The sequence below is a fragment of the Penicillium malachiteum genome (assembly GCF_028827825.1).
Source record: "Penicillium malachiteum strain IBT 17515 chromosome Unknown utg000002l:1.0-8849297.0:1.0-8852440.0, whole genome shotgun sequence".
In the NCBI taxonomy this organism is placed as follows: Eukaryota; Fungi; Ascomycota; class Eurotiomycetes; order Eurotiales; family Aspergillaceae; genus Penicillium; species Penicillium malachiteum.
In genome coordinates this window covers 8780156-8798783 of record NW_026643095.1, presented here as the reverse complement: position 1 = coordinate 8798783, position 18628 = coordinate 8780156, and the positions used below count along the sequence as shown (strand labels likewise).

The 18628-nt window shown below is 47.1% G+C and overlaps 7 protein-coding genes across 7 annotated transcripts; 4 read left to right on the top strand and 3 right to left on the bottom strand.

Moving 5' to 3' along the window:
- Nucleotides 1-1473: 1473 nt before the first annotated feature.
- On the top strand, nt 1474-2441 carry N7483_006297 (class I SAM-dependent methyltransferase; the record flags this gene model as incomplete). The annotated part of the gene is made up of 2 exons (XM_057089734.1): nt 1474-1620; nt 1746-2441. The coding sequence occupies 2 exons, from the start codon at nt 1474-1476 to the stop codon at nt 2439-2441; spliced, it is 843 nt and encodes a 280-aa protein (XP_056949563.1).
- Nucleotides 2442-3996: 1555 nt separating this feature from the next.
- N7483_006296 (sugar porter family MFS transporter) lies at nt 3997-6253 on the top strand (the record flags this gene model as incomplete). Its single annotated transcript, XM_057089733.1, has 6 exons — nt 3997-4037; nt 4102-4185; nt 4258-4521; nt 4609-5732; nt 5783-5897; nt 5953-6253. 6 exons carry the CDS (start codon nt 3997-3999, stop codon nt 6251-6253), a joined length of 1929 nt encoding a protein of 642 aa, XP_056949562.1.
- Nucleotides 6254-6964: 711 nt separating this feature from the next.
- N7483_006295 (sugar phosphate isomerase/epimerase family protein) lies at nt 6965-8050 on the top strand (the record flags this gene model as incomplete). Its single annotated transcript, XM_057089732.1, has 1 exon — nt 6965-8050. One exon carries the CDS (start codon nt 6965-6967, stop codon nt 8048-8050), a length of 1086 nt encoding a protein of 361 aa, XP_056949561.1.
- A 142-nt stretch (nt 8051-8192) lies between these two features.
- On the bottom strand, nt 8193-8509 carry N7483_006294 (uncharacterized protein; the record flags this gene model as incomplete). The annotated part of the gene is made up of 2 exons (XM_057089731.1): nt 8193-8283; nt 8364-8509. The coding sequence occupies 2 exons, from the start codon at nt 8507-8509 to the stop codon at nt 8193-8195; spliced, it is 237 nt and encodes a 78-aa protein (XP_056949560.1).
- Nucleotides 8510-8940: 431 nt separating this feature from the next.
- N7483_006293 (peroxidase) lies at nt 8941-10136 on the bottom strand (the record flags this gene model as incomplete). The annotated part of the gene is made up of 2 exons (XM_057089730.1): nt 8941-9684; nt 9795-10136. The coding sequence occupies 2 exons, from the start codon at nt 10134-10136 to the stop codon at nt 8941-8943; spliced, it is 1086 nt and encodes a 361-aa protein (XP_056949559.1).
- Nucleotides 10137-11081: 945 nt separating this feature from the next.
- N7483_006292 (uncharacterized protein) lies at nt 11082-13731 on the bottom strand (the record flags this gene model as incomplete). Its single annotated transcript, XM_057089729.1, has 4 exons — nt 11082-11174; nt 11229-11348; nt 11445-13061; nt 13126-13731. 4 exons carry the CDS (start codon nt 13729-13731, stop codon nt 11082-11084), a joined length of 2436 nt encoding a protein of 811 aa, XP_056949558.1.
- A 1658-nt stretch (nt 13732-15389) lies between these two features.
- N7483_006291 (putative MFS transporter) lies at nt 15390-17740 on the top strand (the record flags this gene model as incomplete). The annotated part of the gene is made up of 3 exons (XM_057089728.1): nt 15390-15582; nt 15681-17498; nt 17553-17740. The coding sequence occupies 3 exons, from the start codon at nt 15390-15392 to the stop codon at nt 17738-17740; spliced, it is 2199 nt and encodes a 732-aa protein (XP_056949557.1).
- Between the last annotated feature and the right edge of the window lie 888 nt (nt 17741-18628).

Sequence of the window (18628 nt, the reverse complement as noted above, 5' to 3'; positions counted from 1 at the left end):
GGTCGAAAGCACTTAGAAACTTACTACATCTTACCCTTGATCGGGTTCTTTCAATTGTACCACACCTGTCTGGCCTTCCTGGATCATCCCATTGAAAGAAAAGGCTCTGAAGATAGATAAGATCTATTGTTCCATCCCCTGGGATAGACCATGTATGGCTATGCATTTCTGGATCAATTTCAAAATTAACACATTTTACATGCCAGAAGGATTTACCCCATGGATCCTAAAGAAATTATTAATAATCTGAATATCCTTCTATAGTTAGATTAGAACTCAGACTATCTTACCTGGTGATGTGACTCATAGAGCATAGGCTTACAAGTCCTCCTAGCATCATCACAGGGCGGAGGTCGAAAGAATGATTGAAGGGCTTCAAATCTTCTATAAAACATATAAGCTTTAATCATAAACGTAGCACTAGCTAAGCAGTACGAAAGCACTTAGCTAGTACATAAGACACTTCCATAATCTTACTCAATTGCCTTAGTCTGAGCAGTAACCCCATGCTCAAAGGGCCGTTGACGGATACCAGCTAATGTCTCAAACATCGCTGGGGTAACCTCAGTATGTGCCATCCCAAGAAGCCTTTGATGTCCCTTTGGACATAACATAACACCTGTACACCTCATCCGCTTTATCCGACATGGAACATTTCGAAGAAAAGATACCGAACGTGTTACCCGCTCTGGCGTTGCTCGCTCTGTGCTATACTGGATCTAAAATATATTATAATATTAGTTAAGCCCTGTAAATAGTTCAGAAGTACTTCGGAAGCACTTAGAATATCATATACACTCTGTATTGATTCCCCTGCTGCTGCTGAATCACTATCTCTGCAGTCAACAACATACATATACCCTTGCAGATCAGTTTTCGGATATTCTGGTAGGGTTGGAATATAATCCACATAGTACACAGTAATTGGGTTCCGCTTGGTAGATGTTACTTGGATTTCGGATGACATCGTAAGTACTTAGACACTGCTAGGGAAGTGACAAGGCTTATTTGATTAAATTTATTTTAATCTACAATTTAGGGTGGCAGAATTTATTGTGTGTAAATTCTGTTTTTTATTCATGTTCCTGCTGTGTAAAATTACCAAATTAGACCTCACCTGTACATTCAAATTTCCTCTTTTGGATTTCCCGAAAAAATGCCAAGATTATCCGAAATGTACAGGTGGGTACTCCCAAGTGTTCAGGGGACCTGTACTCTCGCGGAAACATTGGGGTAAATTGGGGCTGGTAGATCACTCGGTATTGGTGGAGAGTGTCCACTGGGGGGCAAATGGAGGGCCAGGGTTTTATCACAACACCAGTTGTAGAACACCTAGGGACTCTATGCTTCGACTTTTAAGATAGAATTGTGGGTAGATATCCTGTTGTATAAAGAGGTCGAAATCCCTTTTTTGTTTTTTCACTTCCAGAGGTCCATTTTCCCAACCATAGCCGTACAATCCCAGTGCTCGACATGGCTGCGTACAACGATGGCAATACATCTCGCCACAAGGAATGGTACGACCCCGATATTCAAGCTGTGAACCCAGAGATACGATACCTCCTGGAGGAATATTCCAAAATTCCAGCAGCTAAGGTCGTGGATCATGTGAATGAGATTGTAAGTTTGATCTGTGCTTACAGACTGAGATATCCTGGTTGCAACTATTTGATATCTTTCTCCGACGAATATGCAAATGAATCACTTGGGCAATACCTGTATACGGAGACTAACTTTCAGCACAGCGTGCCCGTGGCTTTGCTGCCAACCCATACCCTTGCATTGGACATTATCGTTTCCTGAATCTCACATTGAGGATTCATTCACTCTATGAGTCGATTCTTACAAGACTGAAATCCAACCCGAGCTCTCATTATCTGGATCTGGGATGCTGTTTTGGGCAAGACCTACGTCAGCTCGTGTACGATGGAGTGCCTTCCGCCCAACTGATTGGCCTCGATATCGAGGGACCCTTGCTGGATCTTAGATATGAGTTATTACTTGACAAGGAAGCGCTGGCGAGTAGGTTCCTCGTTGCCAACATTTTTGAGGGCGAGTCGCAAGGTGAGCTTTGGACAAGCCTGGTAACAGATGGTGTGGACATCATACATTGCTCGGCATTCTTCCATCTCTTTCCTCTCGAGGCCCAAAAGAAAGCTGCGAAGATTATCGGAGCATTGGTTAGAAAAGGCGGGATGATAGTCGGAAGACAAAGTGGAAGTGTAAAGCCAGGCGAACTGCCAGCTTTTCAACCCGGAACCACCAGTTTCAGACATAATGTCCATACCTGGACTGAGATGTGGACTGAAGTTGGAAAGGAGACAGGAGTGACGTGGAAGGTAGAGGGAAGCCTGGATGAGGTCGGGATCAATACAGCGAAGAAGACGGCAGTCGAAGATGAGAACTCGCGACGTCTTCTATTTAGTATTACAAAAGAGTGATCGAAAGAGATAGAGCTCGATAGACTACAGCAGTTGAGGGCACGATATCGAAGTGCCTAGGTGGGGGATCAAATTAGATGGAATTTTATTATAACACAGACAAACACACAACATTTTGAACGCAAACATAGACATTCTTTCTCTCACTCACTCACTATATTCCTCTCATTGAAAACTTCAGCTGATGGATATCGTGTGATTAATACGAAGTGACTCAGATCTCACTAAGTCGTACTGCCAGTGCTCTCAAAGTTATGTATTCTATATTAGTAGATCCTAGAAGGGAATCTGACAGAGACCAAGTGAGTGAAAGGTTACAGGGAGAATATTCGAAGCCCTGTATTCAAAAGATATAGGAACTCATATTTTCCCCATTGAAAAATCTCACGAGATCACATTCCTAAGCCAAGATCTTACTCTGGGGAGGTGGATAAATTGTAGCACGGTGGCACGGTGGCACCAGCCCAAACAAGGCGGGGAGGAAAGTTAAGGGAAGGGCTGATGAGACTAAACCTTTGACCCCACATGCCACAATCGATGGAATGATCGCTGATGGCTGATGAATTCAACACTTTGTGAATCTTATAATTCAGCCACTTACATGGATATTCAAGGTATAACACTCGAATTCGGAACTTTCTTCTGAATAGAGGCACACATGATATGACGGGGCGCCTGGCTCACGGTCCACGGATGCAATGTCGAGAGAAATCAGTCTATTTTGGGGGCCAAACAGGATAATCCGAGAGTCAAAGCAGAAAGACGCAGAAAGACGCATGGACGGGATCAGGCTCACGTAAACTTGACACTAATAGCACTAATAACACTAATTGGAAACAATGAACCAATCCTAATCAAAAACACAGACCAAGCGTGAAACTAAGAGTCCTGTAGAATCACTTTTATGGACTAGTTTCCACCGCTGATACGCTAATACCATCTAATACCCCATGGGCAGATGAATTTCCCCGCGCTTTGACAATAATTCTTCAAAATGTTGTAACATCATGATTCCCTGCCCCCCTTAAAAAGGGAATGGTCTGCAAAAGAAAACCGACAACCCCGAAGCCAGGAATCAATGTGGCTTGAACGCTAATATAGTTCCGGTCTAGTAATGGTAGTCTTACTCTGATAAGTTACAAGCCCCATGACTCGCGGAGGAAAGTGTATGCTCATCAGCGTAGGAGGCTTGCTAGAAGGAACCAAACGCAATATGATGAGCAGATCAAATGCTATTCCCGAAATTCTGCTTACTTTCCAAGGTTTTTTAACGTTAAAATGGCGGCGCCTCCCACAATTCAAATGTTTTAGGACCCATATTCATGGGAGGTTATTTCTACAGTCTCTACTTTGGATAAAACACAATCCCTTTCTGCTTTTTTATTTTTCTCTACAGGGGGCCTGATTGTTAAATTGGCTGATTATTCCCTTCCATTCTGGTTGGTTCTACTTGAAATTTCATGCATATAGCCTCGTATTCTTTCTCACAGCTGTTTGTTTTAAGTACTTGACCGAACGCCATCCCGCACCGCTGCCCAGAGCCAAAACCCCCGCCATGGATAAAGTGGCAGTCGACCAAAGGGAGGGCATACAGAGGTGAGATATATTTGTGACTGATTAGGTACCTTTGGAGAAATAATAAGCTCACAATAATTACTAGTAGCTCTCCAGAACTCGAAGATCACAGCGGTGCAGAAAAAGCACACATCGAACAAGTCAGCCTGCAAAACAACCTATCTGCAAAGTAGGTTATTTCTCAATAAATGAGCTGGTTATTGAAAGGCTCAGTAATGACCTCTCTAACCTCGAACTCCAGGATCAAGAACCCGCTCGCCGACTTGACTGAAGAGCAAGTTCTCCGTGACGTAGAGGAATTTTCGCAGAAGCATGAACTCCTCGACATTCTACCTGAACTCAGAAAAGGAGCATTAGTTGCTCGTGACCCAGGCAACTTTGAATCTGTTCCTGGCCTGACTGAAACGGAGATCACAGCTCTCCAAGATGAGGTTCTTCATAGATGGCGTCAACCGCGTGCTCTCTACTTTACCATTATTCTCTGCTCGATCGGCGCAGCTGTCCAGTAAGTGAGATTCGGGATTTATGTTGATACATGTGCCTCCTAGCCAGCTCCTGGACTACGACTAATCTTCCTTTTCAAAATAAACAGAGGATGGGATCAAACAGGATCCAACGGCGCTAATCTTTCCTTCCCTGATGCCTTTGGAATTCCCGAGACTGGTAAAAACGAAATACGTGACGAATGGCTTGTGGGTCTCATCAATGCAGGACCATATATCTCCAGCGCGTTCTTCAGTTGCTGGATCTCCGATCCTTTTAACCGTTATTTCGGCCGTCGCGGTACTATCTTTGTTGCTGCCATCTTCTGTGTGCTTTCTCCCATTGGCTCAGCGTGTACACAGAATTGGCCACAACTCTTCGGCACGCGTATTCTTCTTGGAGTCGGCATGGGATTAAAAGCATCGACAATTCCGATCTTCTGCGCGGAAAATGTGCCTGCTAATATTCGTGGTGGCTTGGTGATGTGCTGGCAACTCTGGACCGCATTTGGTATTTTCCTGGGATACAGCGCCAATCTTGCGGTGATGAAAGTTGGAAATATTGCCTGGCGTCTGCAGTTTGGATCTGCATTTATCCCTGCTGTTCCATTGCTGATTGGTGTTTACTTTTGCCCGGAGTCCCCACGTTGGTATATCAAGAAAGGGAAGTATAGTAAGGCATATCAGTCTCTCGCTAAGCTGCGAAACACTCCTCTCCAAGCGGCTCGCGATCTTTACTACATTTCTGCACAAATCAAGATCGAACAAGACATTATCGGTGATAGCAATTATCTCACCCGCTTCATTGAGCTCTTCACGATTCCTCGTGTGCGCCGAGCTACCCTTGCCGCTTCCATTGTGATGCTTGCTCAGCAGATGTGCGGGATTAACATTGTGTCGTTCTACTCATCAACAATCTTCTCCGACGCAGGCGCAACGAATGAGGAAGCGTTATTCGCCTCGTGGGGCACAGGTCTCGTGAATTTCCTATTCGCATTCCCTGCAGTGTGGACTATTGATACTTGGGGACGTCGAACACTGCTTCTCTTCACTTTCCCTCAAATGGCGTGGACACTTCTTGCTGCTGGGTTCTGCTTTTATATCCCAGAGAAATCGCAAGCCCATCTTGGACTCATTGCGTTCTTTGTCTTCTTGTTCGAGGCGTTTTATTCACCTGGCGAAGGACCCGTACCCTTCACGTACTCAGCGGAGGTTTTCCCACTATCACACCGAGGTAAGTTGAATGGCGCATATTCCCTTGGATTGAAGCTAACCAGCACAAAGAGGTTGGAATGGCCTGGGCTGTTGCTGTCTGCCTTGGGTTCGCTGCCGTCTTATCTATCACATTCCCTCGCATGCTTGTTGCCATGACTCCCACAGGTGCCTTTGGATTTTATGCGTAAGTTCCCCCGGTTGGATATTCAGTGATGGATCTAACCAATTTCGATGAATAGTGCCTTGAATATCACTGCTCTCGTGATGATCTTCTTGTGGGTCCCAGAGACCAAACAACGCACCCTCGAGGAGCTGGATTACATTTTCGCAGTACCCACCCGCGTTCATATGCATTACCAGGTATTCAAAGTCCTGCCATGGTGGACCAAGCGGTACATACTGCGCATGGATGTACCAGACGTAGAGCCATTATACCATTTTGACCGCATACAGACGGATAAGACAGATGAGGGGGTCCGTAAACGAAGCGTGGTGTCCGCGAATCTCAAATCCGAGACTGGGCCTGAGGGTACTGATTGAGCATACTACTGTCCAGGTGGAGACATATCTACGTTCTGTTCTGGCAATTAGCATCGAAAATAGTGCGAAGTTATGAGAGCAGCCTGACAAATTCCTACCCCATACATGACTTGATACATAGGGCAAATCGATTGAAATCAAAGTTTTATGAAATCATACTGGTAGATGTTCAATATTGAGAGATAGCAACCCCTTTCAAGTCCAACATTTGAATGTTTGTCATTCTATCAAACATCGAAGATCTGGGGAACATTGTTTCCCCGCAAGATTGTCAGGTGATGACGGCTCGGATAATATCTCTCTCCCGAATATTCCCGGATTAACCTATATTCCGTTCCAAATCCAGACTAACCTTGTACACCGGGTAAACCCTTTCATCCCAGCAAATCCGAAACCTGAGTAAAACGCTTACCCGGTGGTAAACTCCTTCTCTTTCCAGAAAAGACTATGATCATGATGGGGCGTGGGGATAATGATTCTGTCGCCCCCCTCTCCGGTTATCATGGGAAAGAGAGAAAAAAAAAACTATTATTATAATAATAATGAAATAACCCCAGTCTCACTGAAATCCAGCCCACTTACCCTCTCTCCTAATCTTCAGACCCCTCAATATTCGCCTCACATTAACCCTCAACTTGTTGAGATCAGCGCGGCGAATCTCAATAACAAACACCTTATTCACCTCCCACACATACAAATAACACCGCTATAATGGTTATCAACCGCCCCGGAATTGCGTCCATGTCCCTGGGCCGACCATGGATCCACGACCTTCCAGGCAAGCTCATGCAAGCCGCTGCACATGGCTTTGAGGGTATTGAGCTCTTCTTCGACGATCTGGACTGCTATGCTCAGCGCACATTTAACGGTGATCACCTCGAGGCTTCCGTACAAGTTCGACGCCTTTGCGAGCGTCTCGGCATGACTATCATCTGTCTGCAGCCATTCTCCATGTACGAGGGACTGCTAGACCGCGCCGAGTCAGACAAGCTGGTGACAGAGAAGCTGCCTAGATGGTTCACCCTGGCGCGGGCGCTGGGCACAGACATGATCCAGGTTCCTTCCAACTTCCTTGGACCTGACCCTAAGACCGGTGCTCCCCGTACCACCGGAGATCTCTCCGTGATCGTTGCCGATCTCCAGCGCATCGCCGACTTGGGTGCCAAGGAGGGATTCCGATTTGTGTATGAGGCTCTCTGCTGGGGTGACCACGTCGATACATGGGAGGCATCCTGGGACGTTGTTCGTGGTGTTGATCGCCCCAACTTCGGTCTGTGTCTGGACTCTTTCAACATCGCTGGTCGCGTTTACGCCGACCCATCTTCTCCCACCGGCCGTACCCCCAACGCCGCGGCTGATCTGGCCGCCTCTCTCGAGCGTCTCCGCAACGCTAAGATCGACCCCGCCAAGATCTTCTATGTCCAGCTCGTTGACGGTGAGCGCCTCGATGCTCCTCTGGATGAGAAGCACCCCTTCCACATCGACGGTCAGCCCGTGCGCATGTCCTGGTCTCGCAACGCCCGTCTTTTCCCCTTCGAGGAGTCCCGCGGTGGTTACCTTCCTATCGTGGATGTTGCCCGTACCTTCTTCGATGACCTTGGTTTCCGTGGCTGGGTTTCTCTGGAGCTCTTTAGCCGTACTCTCGCCAACCCCGATCCTTTCACCCCCACTGACCACGCCCGCCGTGGAATCGACTCATACCACAAGATGGGTCGTCTGTTGAACTGGGAGGGCCAAACTGAGAAGATCCCTGCTGCTCTTAAGGAGCCTTCTTCTCCGGTTCAGCACCGCCTGTAAAGCGACTTTTAAGGTAAACACCTAGGTGATGCGCTACAAGAACGCTATGCCGGTGGCCTTGATTGTTTTATATTGTACATATTGCATCTGCGACGATTTTAGATGAAAAGAACCCTCATAGACATGAAAATCATTACATACTTCAACTCTCCCATCTTTTTTTTCCGGAGACTTTACATGTCCCGACTTTCCAGTCTTGGTCACCAATCTTAGGTCGCACATCGATGTAAGCCCTGGAATGCAGTGTGCCTGGGTCGCGGTGTAGAAATCATACTCATTCAACTTGAAGACACACAGCACATACAGCACATACCTTGACGATTGAATCATCGCACACGCAAACTGGCAGAGACCACGTTGACCAATGTCACCAATGCTTACCCCATATTTCGGGTCTTCTGCATCCGGTGCACCGTGCATTGAGAATGCGAAGCGGTTTAACCGTTTGCTGAGAGCCATTGGCTGCATATGTGATGAAACTGGGGTAGGATGAAATTGCGGGGTCTGAGACCTGGGGTGTAACATGAAGTGTTCAAGAAGATCAATGTCCCCTGAGACCGCTTAATATTTGATATCCATTTGAGTATTCAAGTTGTCGCTCTCCAAATCCCTTTCCTATTATCAACTTCAAGAGTACTCAGGAATTCTCCAAATTCTACATTCCTCACTCTACCGGGCTACGTCTATCCGAGATCTCAGTCATCCCTAGGGCTACTATTTATTTAAACATGTCTTATGAATATGTCATTGCAAGATAATCTAACCTCTATCTGAGAGTTTAAGTAGTATGGATATCAAAACGAAAGGGAAAAAGAGCAAATGCACCAAGGTCTATAACTGAAGAGAGACTTCAGTGTCCATGGCCCACAGGAGACTATACATCGAGATGTTTACTCGGAGGTCTTGAAGACAAAACGGTCCTCGGGCTTGCTCTGGAAAGGAACACCCAGCTCCAGCAGCTTGACGTAGACATCAGCAAACTCCTGGAAGAAGACATCGCTGTCCTTGGCATAACGCTCAACGTGCTGCTTGAAGCCCTTGTCCTTGATCAGAGCAATGTCACTGGGCAACATCATGAGGGTAGAGGTGCTCTTATCAGTGAACTGGGTAGGACCATTCCACTTGCGCTGGTTCCACTTCTCCTCAACCAACAGGCGGAAGAACTCATTGCTGAAGACAGTGGGGCTGAAGTCCCAGGGGCCCTCAAAGCCAGATCGGTCGGTGTGAGCACGGCCGAGAGCGTGGGCACCAATCAGGGCAACCATCTCACGGTCATCGAATCCCATACGGCCGAAGACATCACGAATGTGGCGGTGGTCCTTGGAGGCATCGGGCAGACGGCCATCGGGGGTACAGGCGACAACCTCCTTGTCCTTACGACCGGGTCTCCAGGGGATCTTAGGACCACTGAGCTCCTGAATGGCGACGGAACCAGCCAGGGTCCAGAGATCGGAGTAGGTGATCCAAGGGAACTTGGCCTTCACAGGCTCGAGGAAGTCGCGAGCGTGCTTGAGACCAGCGTTGGCGCCGTGGGCGGACTCGGGAGCAAATCGCATGGTAGCTCCGTTGCTACCACCAGTGTTGGTCTCCTTGTCATAAGTACCGCTAGCGTGCCAAGCGAGACGAACGAGAACCTACCAAATATTAAAATCGTCAGTACAAAAACAGTGGCCTGATAAGAGAGAACTATAATCGTTCCACCATCGAAGGGACTCGGGGAGTTGGAGAGGGAAATGAAGCTTACCGGACCATAGCTACCATCATCATAATCGGTCTCGTTGGCGAGAAGTGTGGCAATCTCATCGTACACCTTCTGGTAGTCCTCCTTGGTGGGGACAAAGGGGCCCTTGGGAGTCTTTTCACCGTTCAGGTAGAAGTAGGCACCTGCACCAGCGGCAACGGCCAGACCAATACCCCAGATACCTCCTGATGAGGACTTGCCAGGGCCAGCCTCCGATGCATATCCGCGACGAATGGAACCGCGAATCTGAGCGGGGGGAATCTGACGAGCCGGACGCGCGGAAACCCGGAAGGAAGTGGCCGGGGTTGAGCGCAAGAAGGCGCGAGAGGCAGATCGAGCAGCCATTGTGAATATGGAGAGGGAAAGAGGGAAAGGAATAGTATGAAAGGGAGTGGTAAAAGAGAAGAGAAAAACCCCAGGGGGAGAAAAAAGAGGGAATAAGTCGGGGAATCAATTGGAAACTCTCGGGAGTTGCCTCGGTCTTCTCCCCCTGTATGGGAGAGTGTTACGAGTGGTATGGAGTGTATGGAGTGATACTCCGCATTCTCCTTATCTTTTTCACTAACTAGGTATTGAGAGTAAGTTACTCTATTGCTTCATTCTTCATATTTTGTCTATATTGATACTTGAATCTCCTATTGTATCTATGCATGCTAATCAATTCTATCCCATTAGATCTCTTCTCTTCATCCCCCTTAAGCTCAGAATGATCACTTAATTGAACTTATCCATATGCCCCCATATTTCACATTGTTTCGACGTTCTGCTCCACTTGAGCGGGTCTGTAATTATTAACAACAACACGCTGTTTGGTCAATTAAGTCAATTGAGTCTCCACTTCATCCCTTCCAAGGTTGTTAACACATCGATTATTCATATGTGTTCATGTGCACGGTTGAAACGCTTACTCATCGACTCGGTCTGGATGCAAATGATTTGCAATAACAGGACTGGAGCACGATTTGGGGCTGGATTAACTCATCATCGTTCTTCTGGGTATTCTAGACTTGAGAAGCATTGGAAATACTAATTGTGAACTTACTGTGAAATATCTTCAAGTCTGAAATATACTAGTACATAGTAGTATGCTACACAATCCACATACTGGATTGCATCAACAGATGGATGTCAACTGGTGCCCAGGTGGGTGCGGGACTCGAGAACTCAGTGCTTGAAATGAACTTTTGAACTTTTGAAGTTGAGATAGTCTATAAACTTATAGATATACATGAACAATTCAACATAATATCACTTAATCCCCGGGGTATCGTCCTGTATTTCCAAGTTGCATCAAATCGATGGTAAACTTCCAAAAAAATCATTATTCCATAAGTCACTGCCCCCGGCATCGAGTCCATCAAACCACCCTCCCAGATCGATAGGCTGCATCTGTCAGTATAAGTTTTTTTTAAAAGAGACTAGAACGAGATCACTTACTGTAAAGTCCCCGAAATCAACGGAGAAGAGAGACGATGGGTCAATTTCAGCCGAGGATGCCGACATGGGGGTAGGCCCTGCTAAAGCGGCCAGCGCTTCATTATTCTGCTGTGGGTTATTCTGCGGTGATTCGTCAGTCAAAACATTCAAATCATATCCAAACGTCATATGGAAAGACGAGGACAGGAAAGGAAAGCGACTGTGACTGGGACTCACCGGAACATATGGTTGATCGGCGATAGCCAAGGCATCGGAATATGCCACTCCGTTCAATACCGCTCGACAGACTCGGACCGACCGACGAGAAAGAGCTTGAACATTTTGTATTGGATCTTCACCCTTGATCCGTGATTTAACAGAAGCCAAGATCATACTCAAAAAGAAGTACGGCTTGCATCCTTTGCCACCAGGGCCGATTCGGCGTCCGAAGTCATCCAGGGTACGCTGTACTGCTTCCAGCATCACAGTTTGTTGGGATTGAACCATGCTCATCAACACGCTGGAATTGACTGATTCCATTGCAGGTCCTGAAGACTGGCCCATTTCCTGAGCCTGCAAGGATAGTTCTACACACACGGTGATGGCAGCATGGAAGGTCTCATCCCGGAACATTCCCCGACCGAGTTGAGTGATGTGAGGATAGAGGACAGATTCGACAGGCGACGGAATTTCCATCTGGGAGAGCAGGCCAAGCGAGGCCTCCAAGCATGTTTTGCGCGAGTATGAACATTTTGGTAAACGCAAGACGCTGAGTGAGAAGGGACGGTGTAGGGCAAGTAAGAACTTGCGCATGATGAACAGATGTAACGACTGCGCAAATCGATGTTTCGCAGCATCAACCGGATTGATGCCCGATGCATTGTCTTCAAACAGAGAGGTGGCATATTGGAGGGACCGGGTTATTTCTTCACCCATTCGCAATGCATCGTCGTATGGGAGGTTAAACCGCAGGGAGTTGACCTTTTTGGCAATGCGATAACGTAGCGGGAGGGTTTTGGCGAGGAGGGTCTGGTAGAAGTTTTGAGTATAAGTCGCGGTGCTGAGATGGGTAGGGTTGGTATCCAACGATTCGGTCAACGCATTATCATCCCAGTTGGACGGCGCATCGCAGTCGCATTCGTCCAAGTCCACAGAAGGTGGAACCCCACGGTCAAGAGATATTTTGAGATCCAATTCAATGATAGTATTCCATACCCGGCGCCGCAACTCGCACCAAAACGGTCGCGACTTCTTTCGAAATCGGGTAGGGTCTCGGTGCAATCCCATCGTTATCGCGGAACGTATGAGGGAGCCAGAAGACGCCCAAGACACATCACCATCACTAGCAATCCCCAGACGAGCGACCAAGAGCAGACATTGAGTCTGGATCATCTTGAGATTGATATCTGGGCTGACAAAATTACAGGATATGTAAGACTGGACCGCCATAATCCACTGCATCGCAGGCTGCTGATGGGGGTCTTGGCCTTCCAGTTGCTGCAGAACCTGTGCTGAAAAGCAGCTTCCAGCGGCCAGAATGGCCAATAGTTGTGCTATGAATCCATGTTCTGCTTCTTGGGGGTTGTTCCAGTAGTTTGCATATTGTTCTAAGAAAGTCGGGATATGCAAGACTCGATAAGTGGTTTCGAATGTATCGAGATAATACTGAACCAATTGATCGGCGATTGCGCGGGGAGGGACCATCTCGTCCAGTTTGAATGCCTGTTCGCGAAATGCGCGCTGGTGGTCTTGGGAATCGCGAGTCCAGAGCTCCGTCTTGAACCGTTTCATGTCACTAAATTCCTTGTCTTTAATAGACTCGCGACCCCTAAGAAAACAGCCAATGTCTTGGAACTATACCGATTATGTTAGCGAGAACCCGGGGAAACCAATCCCTAGAAGACAGATCTATACGTACAAATGAGACGGTCGTGCTATAGTGGCTTCGGCCAAAGTATCTTGTTTTGCCCTTTTTACCCCGGAAACAGCAGTCGGGCAAATAGCGAACGCGGTCATCTACACCTGTAGAGTCCGTAATCGAGGTGTCTACCTCTGAGAATCCCTCCCCAACTGATGTCTCAGGGGTCGGGACTGGTTGAGATTTGGTCAAAGCCTTCTCCAGAACGCGTAACCGGTGCCGGAGCTCGTTCAGCTCGTCCGGTTGACTGCGCTTGGAGACGCGATTTTTGGTATTCGATTTGGGACCCAGTTTAGAGTCGAATACGAACATGCTCCCCGTGCCCGTTGGTGGATCCTCAGCCGAGCCATTGGGCAAGCGCATGCGAGAAACGGGGGGTGACATGCGCTGAGAGTGGTCGGACGATGCGCCAGGTTGAGGTCCCACAAAGACGCAAGAGTCAGCGGTTTTGGATCGAACGCATTGTCCGCAGGGGAGGGAGCGATCGCATTTCAATTTGCGGCGACGACATTCTGTGCAAGAGAGCGGGGGTCGCCTCCGGCGCTGCACCACTCTTGTCTGGTCTGCTCCCTCCCCGTTTGATAGATAATCTTGCTCATCAGTCATTTTGATGTATAAGTGTGAGTACTCAGTACCCAGCTGAAGGGAATATCGAGTTCTAGGTTTGATCACCGCCTAATAATTAATATCTAGGCTTCGGGGGCCAGAGGCAGAATTCCACAGGTTGCAGGATGACATCCAATGTGTGAGTGCGGTTACAACCAAGGAGATTCCCAGGTAAAAGATGAATGGTCTAATTCTTCAAGATGGGTTTACCATCTATAATGACTCAGATTCAATGATGTTCAGAAAAAAGCCAGGCAGCGATGGTGTTGATTGATAACTCGACGACGTGGCGGAGTTAGGAGGTGACTGATCCGGAGTTACTGAATTGGGGAATAATGCCAAGTCCGAAGATGACTGATTGATAAAGTTGCCTAAACATGCATTTTTGACACTTTCACAAGCATAATTCAGATGTATATAGCTATAATTACTATAATTTCTAGATCTAGACTTGAAGAGAAGAATTATTAAGAATCTCGAACTTGGAATGCTGGAAGATTTATAGTAGTGGCTCATCCGAATTGGATTCAAGTTTATACTACGGAGTACTAGTATAGAACCATCTGAACTTGACCGTTACTAGTAGCAAGTACCGCTTCCCGAGAACTTAGTCGGCGAGTTCAAGCCTACAAACTTAAAGCATGAATTTGCCAGAATGGTTTAACCTTGGCCACGTACCCCGTGTCAGCTGGAAAATTTTGGTCGATCATCTGAACCACACGAATATGAAACACAGTGATCTGAGTCCTTTCCCCCTCTACTCCGTATTCTGAATTAGAAAACAAGAAAACGAGCGATCAACTCATAAAAAAAGGAACCGTGAGCTACCCAGGTGTTCGTATTTAGGAAAAGACCTTATGAACATTTGAATATACAAGGAATGAAATGGACTCAAGGGGGTTATTGCGGGGAATGCACGGATGCGGTCGCTGCTGATCGCGTCCCACCAGGTTGAACTGAAAACATTCAAAGTTGAAAACATTCTTAGGAATTTGGGAAATGTGGCGTTAATTTATCAATTTTTGGCGCATTCAAACCTGGTAGTATCCATGGATAGTAATGCTAATTCTAGTATGGATGCTACGGCCAACTTGATCTAACTGATATCTTCCAGATCAGATCTAGAGATACATAAAAGCACTGCATGTTGAATCTTCCGAGTAATAAGATCATCATAACCGGGCTGAAGTGATATGCAGTCTGATGTCACTAAATCTCTGCCACATGTGCATGTGTACACTGTACGAGGACCATCATCCGACCATGTGGTTAAAGGTGGAGATTAGGATTTATATCGAAGATCAGCTTTCACCGCCTTCTCCGTTGTTGAACTGAGAAATCGCATTGTTGGGTACATTTTCCTCGTGACTTCTTTGATCTTGTTTATATCTATCTCTTTGTTCTTCTTTTTTTTTCATAATCAAGCTATGGGTTTGGATATTCCTCCCAAGCCGCTACTTGGATTCTATCGAAAGCGGTGATTGTCCAACTTCTCCAAGATCCAAAGACAAAGACAGATCCCCAGTCCTCCGAGTCGGGTCTTCCTCATTCTGAATCCTACAGGCCATTAAACCGGTCTTGACGAGGATTCCTGGGGACTCATTCCTCTCTTTGTTCTGTCTACCAGTATACACAAGCTCAAACCCTCCGAGCTGAGGATGGATTCCTCCGGAGGTTCCCCATCGTCCGTAATGGAAGAAACTGAAAAACCTTCATCGTCGAATGTGCCACCATGGAAAAGAATATTTGGAGGCAAATCGAAGGAAGATGCGCAGACCAACCGGCCACCAAATTATCGTCCAACTTCGACCTTGGGAATCTTGAGCGATAAGCAAACAGACGAGGTACCAGGTAAGTAAATCTGACTTTGTCCTCCAAAGACTTGACATCGTTCTAAGAAAACCCCAAATGAAGTCAGACACTAATGGGCGAACCCGATGGTACAACAGGAACGGTACTTCTTTTGTCTGCCAACCGAAATGAACCTCTGGGAATGAGGCACCAGCCGCAACGGATGTCGACTTCATCACTGCCTACCAGTAATCCACCCTCGCGCTCGTCGTCCCGGAACGTTGCTTCACGTATAAAGCGTACCGCTGATGGAGAGATTGTATTGGAACCACAGCCGGACGACTCAGTTAACGATCCTCTGAACTGGCCGGTGTGGCAACGAGATGCCGCATTATTCTCCCTAGGATTTTATTGTCTGATGGGAGGAGGAATGACGACCATCTTGGCAGCAGGATTCAATGACATTGCGGCGACATATGGTGTTTCTGAACAGAAAGTGGCTTTTACTACCGGTCTGTACATGATGGGATTGGGTCTCGGATCAGTGGTCATGTCTCCAACAGCAATTCTGTTTGGGAAACGCCCCGTCTATCTCCTGGGTGCGACTCTCTTCGTTCTCTCAGGAATATGGTGTGCTCTGTCACCCAATTACCCGAGTCTGGTGGTCGCTCGGATCTTCCAAGGGTTCGCCGTAAGCCCTGTGGAATGTCTCCCGTCGGCTACAATTGCAGAAATCTATTTCCTGCACGAACGAGCATATCGTGTCGGCATATATACCCTATTATTGCTTGGAGGGAAGAATCTCATTCCTCTGGTGAGCGCAGCTGTGATTGGAAGTCTTGGTTGGCGATGGGTATTTTGGATTATCTCCATGGTCGTTGGTGGTTGTTTTGTTTTGTTATTTTTCTTCGTCCCAGAAACATTTTGGGATCGCACTCCTCGTCCTCGACGGCCACATAAGCGTCCACATGCGCATCGAACAGTTTCTGATTTGATGACCCTGGGGCTTAGGGGACGTCGACCTCATGCCGAAGCACCCTTGCCACCAGCGGATGGTACTGCATCACCGATCTCAAGGAAACATAAAAATGCCCACGTTGGTTTCGCGAATGATGTTCCGATAGATGAGAAGTCAACCCAGGAACATCATGGAGAACAAGCCCATGATAGCGAGGATCATGTCGCCGATCATGTCGCCAATGATCAGGCTTCTACCAACTCACCCCACGAAGAAATTCGACCAAGTGACGTCGTGATAGCTGAGCCGCGACCGGCCCATCCTGCACGTAGCCAAAGCGACATAGAAGCTGCGTACCATGGGAGCACCTCGCCTTCGCGCAGTGTCTCCCTCGAGCCTGGAGGTTCTCTCACATCAACTTTGCAATATACGAATCGACTGCGCGACCGCCCAAAGGTCCCTTACGTGAGCTTGCTTTCCGTGTGGAATGGGCGAATCGCTCAGGATAAATGGATCAAGATCGCTGCTCGACCTTTTGTACTATTCGCCTATCCATCAGTCCTGTGGTCAGCGGTGGTGTACGCCCTCTCTGTCGGATGGCTTATTGTGATCTCCGAGTCCATCTCCAAAATCTTTGAAAGTAAAGAGACTTATGGCTTTACTCCCCTCCAGGCAGGTTTGATCTATATCTCACCTTTCATCGGTGGGCTTCTTGGAACTGCAGTTGCAGGAAAGGTATCGGATATTGTCGTTCGCTACCTCACTCGTCGCAATGGCGGGATTTACGAGCCCGAGTTCCGATTGGTGATGGCAATTCCGATCGCACTGTCGACGACGATTGGATTAATGGGATTTGGCTGGAGTGCACAAGTTATGGATGCATGGATTGTGCCGACAATTTTCTTCGGTCTGATATCTTTTGGCTGTTGCTTGGGTAGTACAACTGCTATTACCTTTTGTGTTGACAGCTATCGCCAGTATGCTGGAGAAGCCTTGGTGACGTTGAACTTCAGCAAAAGTATGTGATCGTTCTCACTCTATGTCTAATGTCTTACTAACCTTTCCCTTCTAGACGTTCTCCATGGCCTTATTTTCTCCCTCTTCATCGTGGATTGGCTAGATACCGATGGATCGCGAACCGTCTATCTAATTATTGGTGGCATCCAACTGTTTTGTCTTTTGATGACGATTCCGATGTATATGTATGGTAAACGCGCTCGCATGTGGACAGTTCGCAAGCGCTTGATGGAGCGGCTTTGATAGATCTGCGTCATTTCATTGTCAATTTGCTCTGTGCTAGAATCTTGGGGTGGCTATACATGTCTGATTTCAACCTGTTAACGATTTACTACTGCCAGGGGCAATGCCCGGGAGCATCATGATCATGAACTTGAATATATCGGTGATTTGACCAATTTGACATTTCCCACTTGGGCACTCCATACCCAGTGACCCTCCAACCCTTTGGACTCGGATGACCATCCTCAGATGGGCAGTTCCTCAAATTTCGCTTATACAGGTCTTACCATCATTGAAGTTGGATATTCATTATTCCGTGAAACTTGAGGCGTAGAGGCCCAGGCTGCAGTCTACGCTCCACAGTCCGTTTATTTTCTGGTCCAGACTCGGAGATGGAGCTCAATCCGAGCACTCAGGCTTGAGCTATGACACTTGAATTAGTGAATTAGTGTCAAAAATTCTCCGTAGCGTGAATATTTTAAGAATCCGCGGTGCATTTCTGGATTTGTGACATTTCCGATAGGTATTGACTCATCTAGGCTTGGAATATTGAAAACAGACATCTAGAAGAAGTGTCCATATCCGAGATAGATTAAATAATAAGAATCAAACCTCTAATGCGAAATTGAAACAAAAATGGCACGAGACACAACATGAAACCGCCGGATTGAAAAACTTGAAGTCTGCAGTCTCCATCTCATTTCCGTGTATCAACCAGTTGACGGGCACCTTGGGAACATCCATTTAATTTATTATCAGTATTTAACACCGGATGAATATTTTGCAAACATTTAATGTTTGAAGCTGTCTAGTGAATTTAGAGCTCTCAAGCTTGAGTGCTAGTACATATGTCAGAACTTACATGGATCTTGACGTCAACAGCACTTGAAGTACAGGTGGATAGAGATA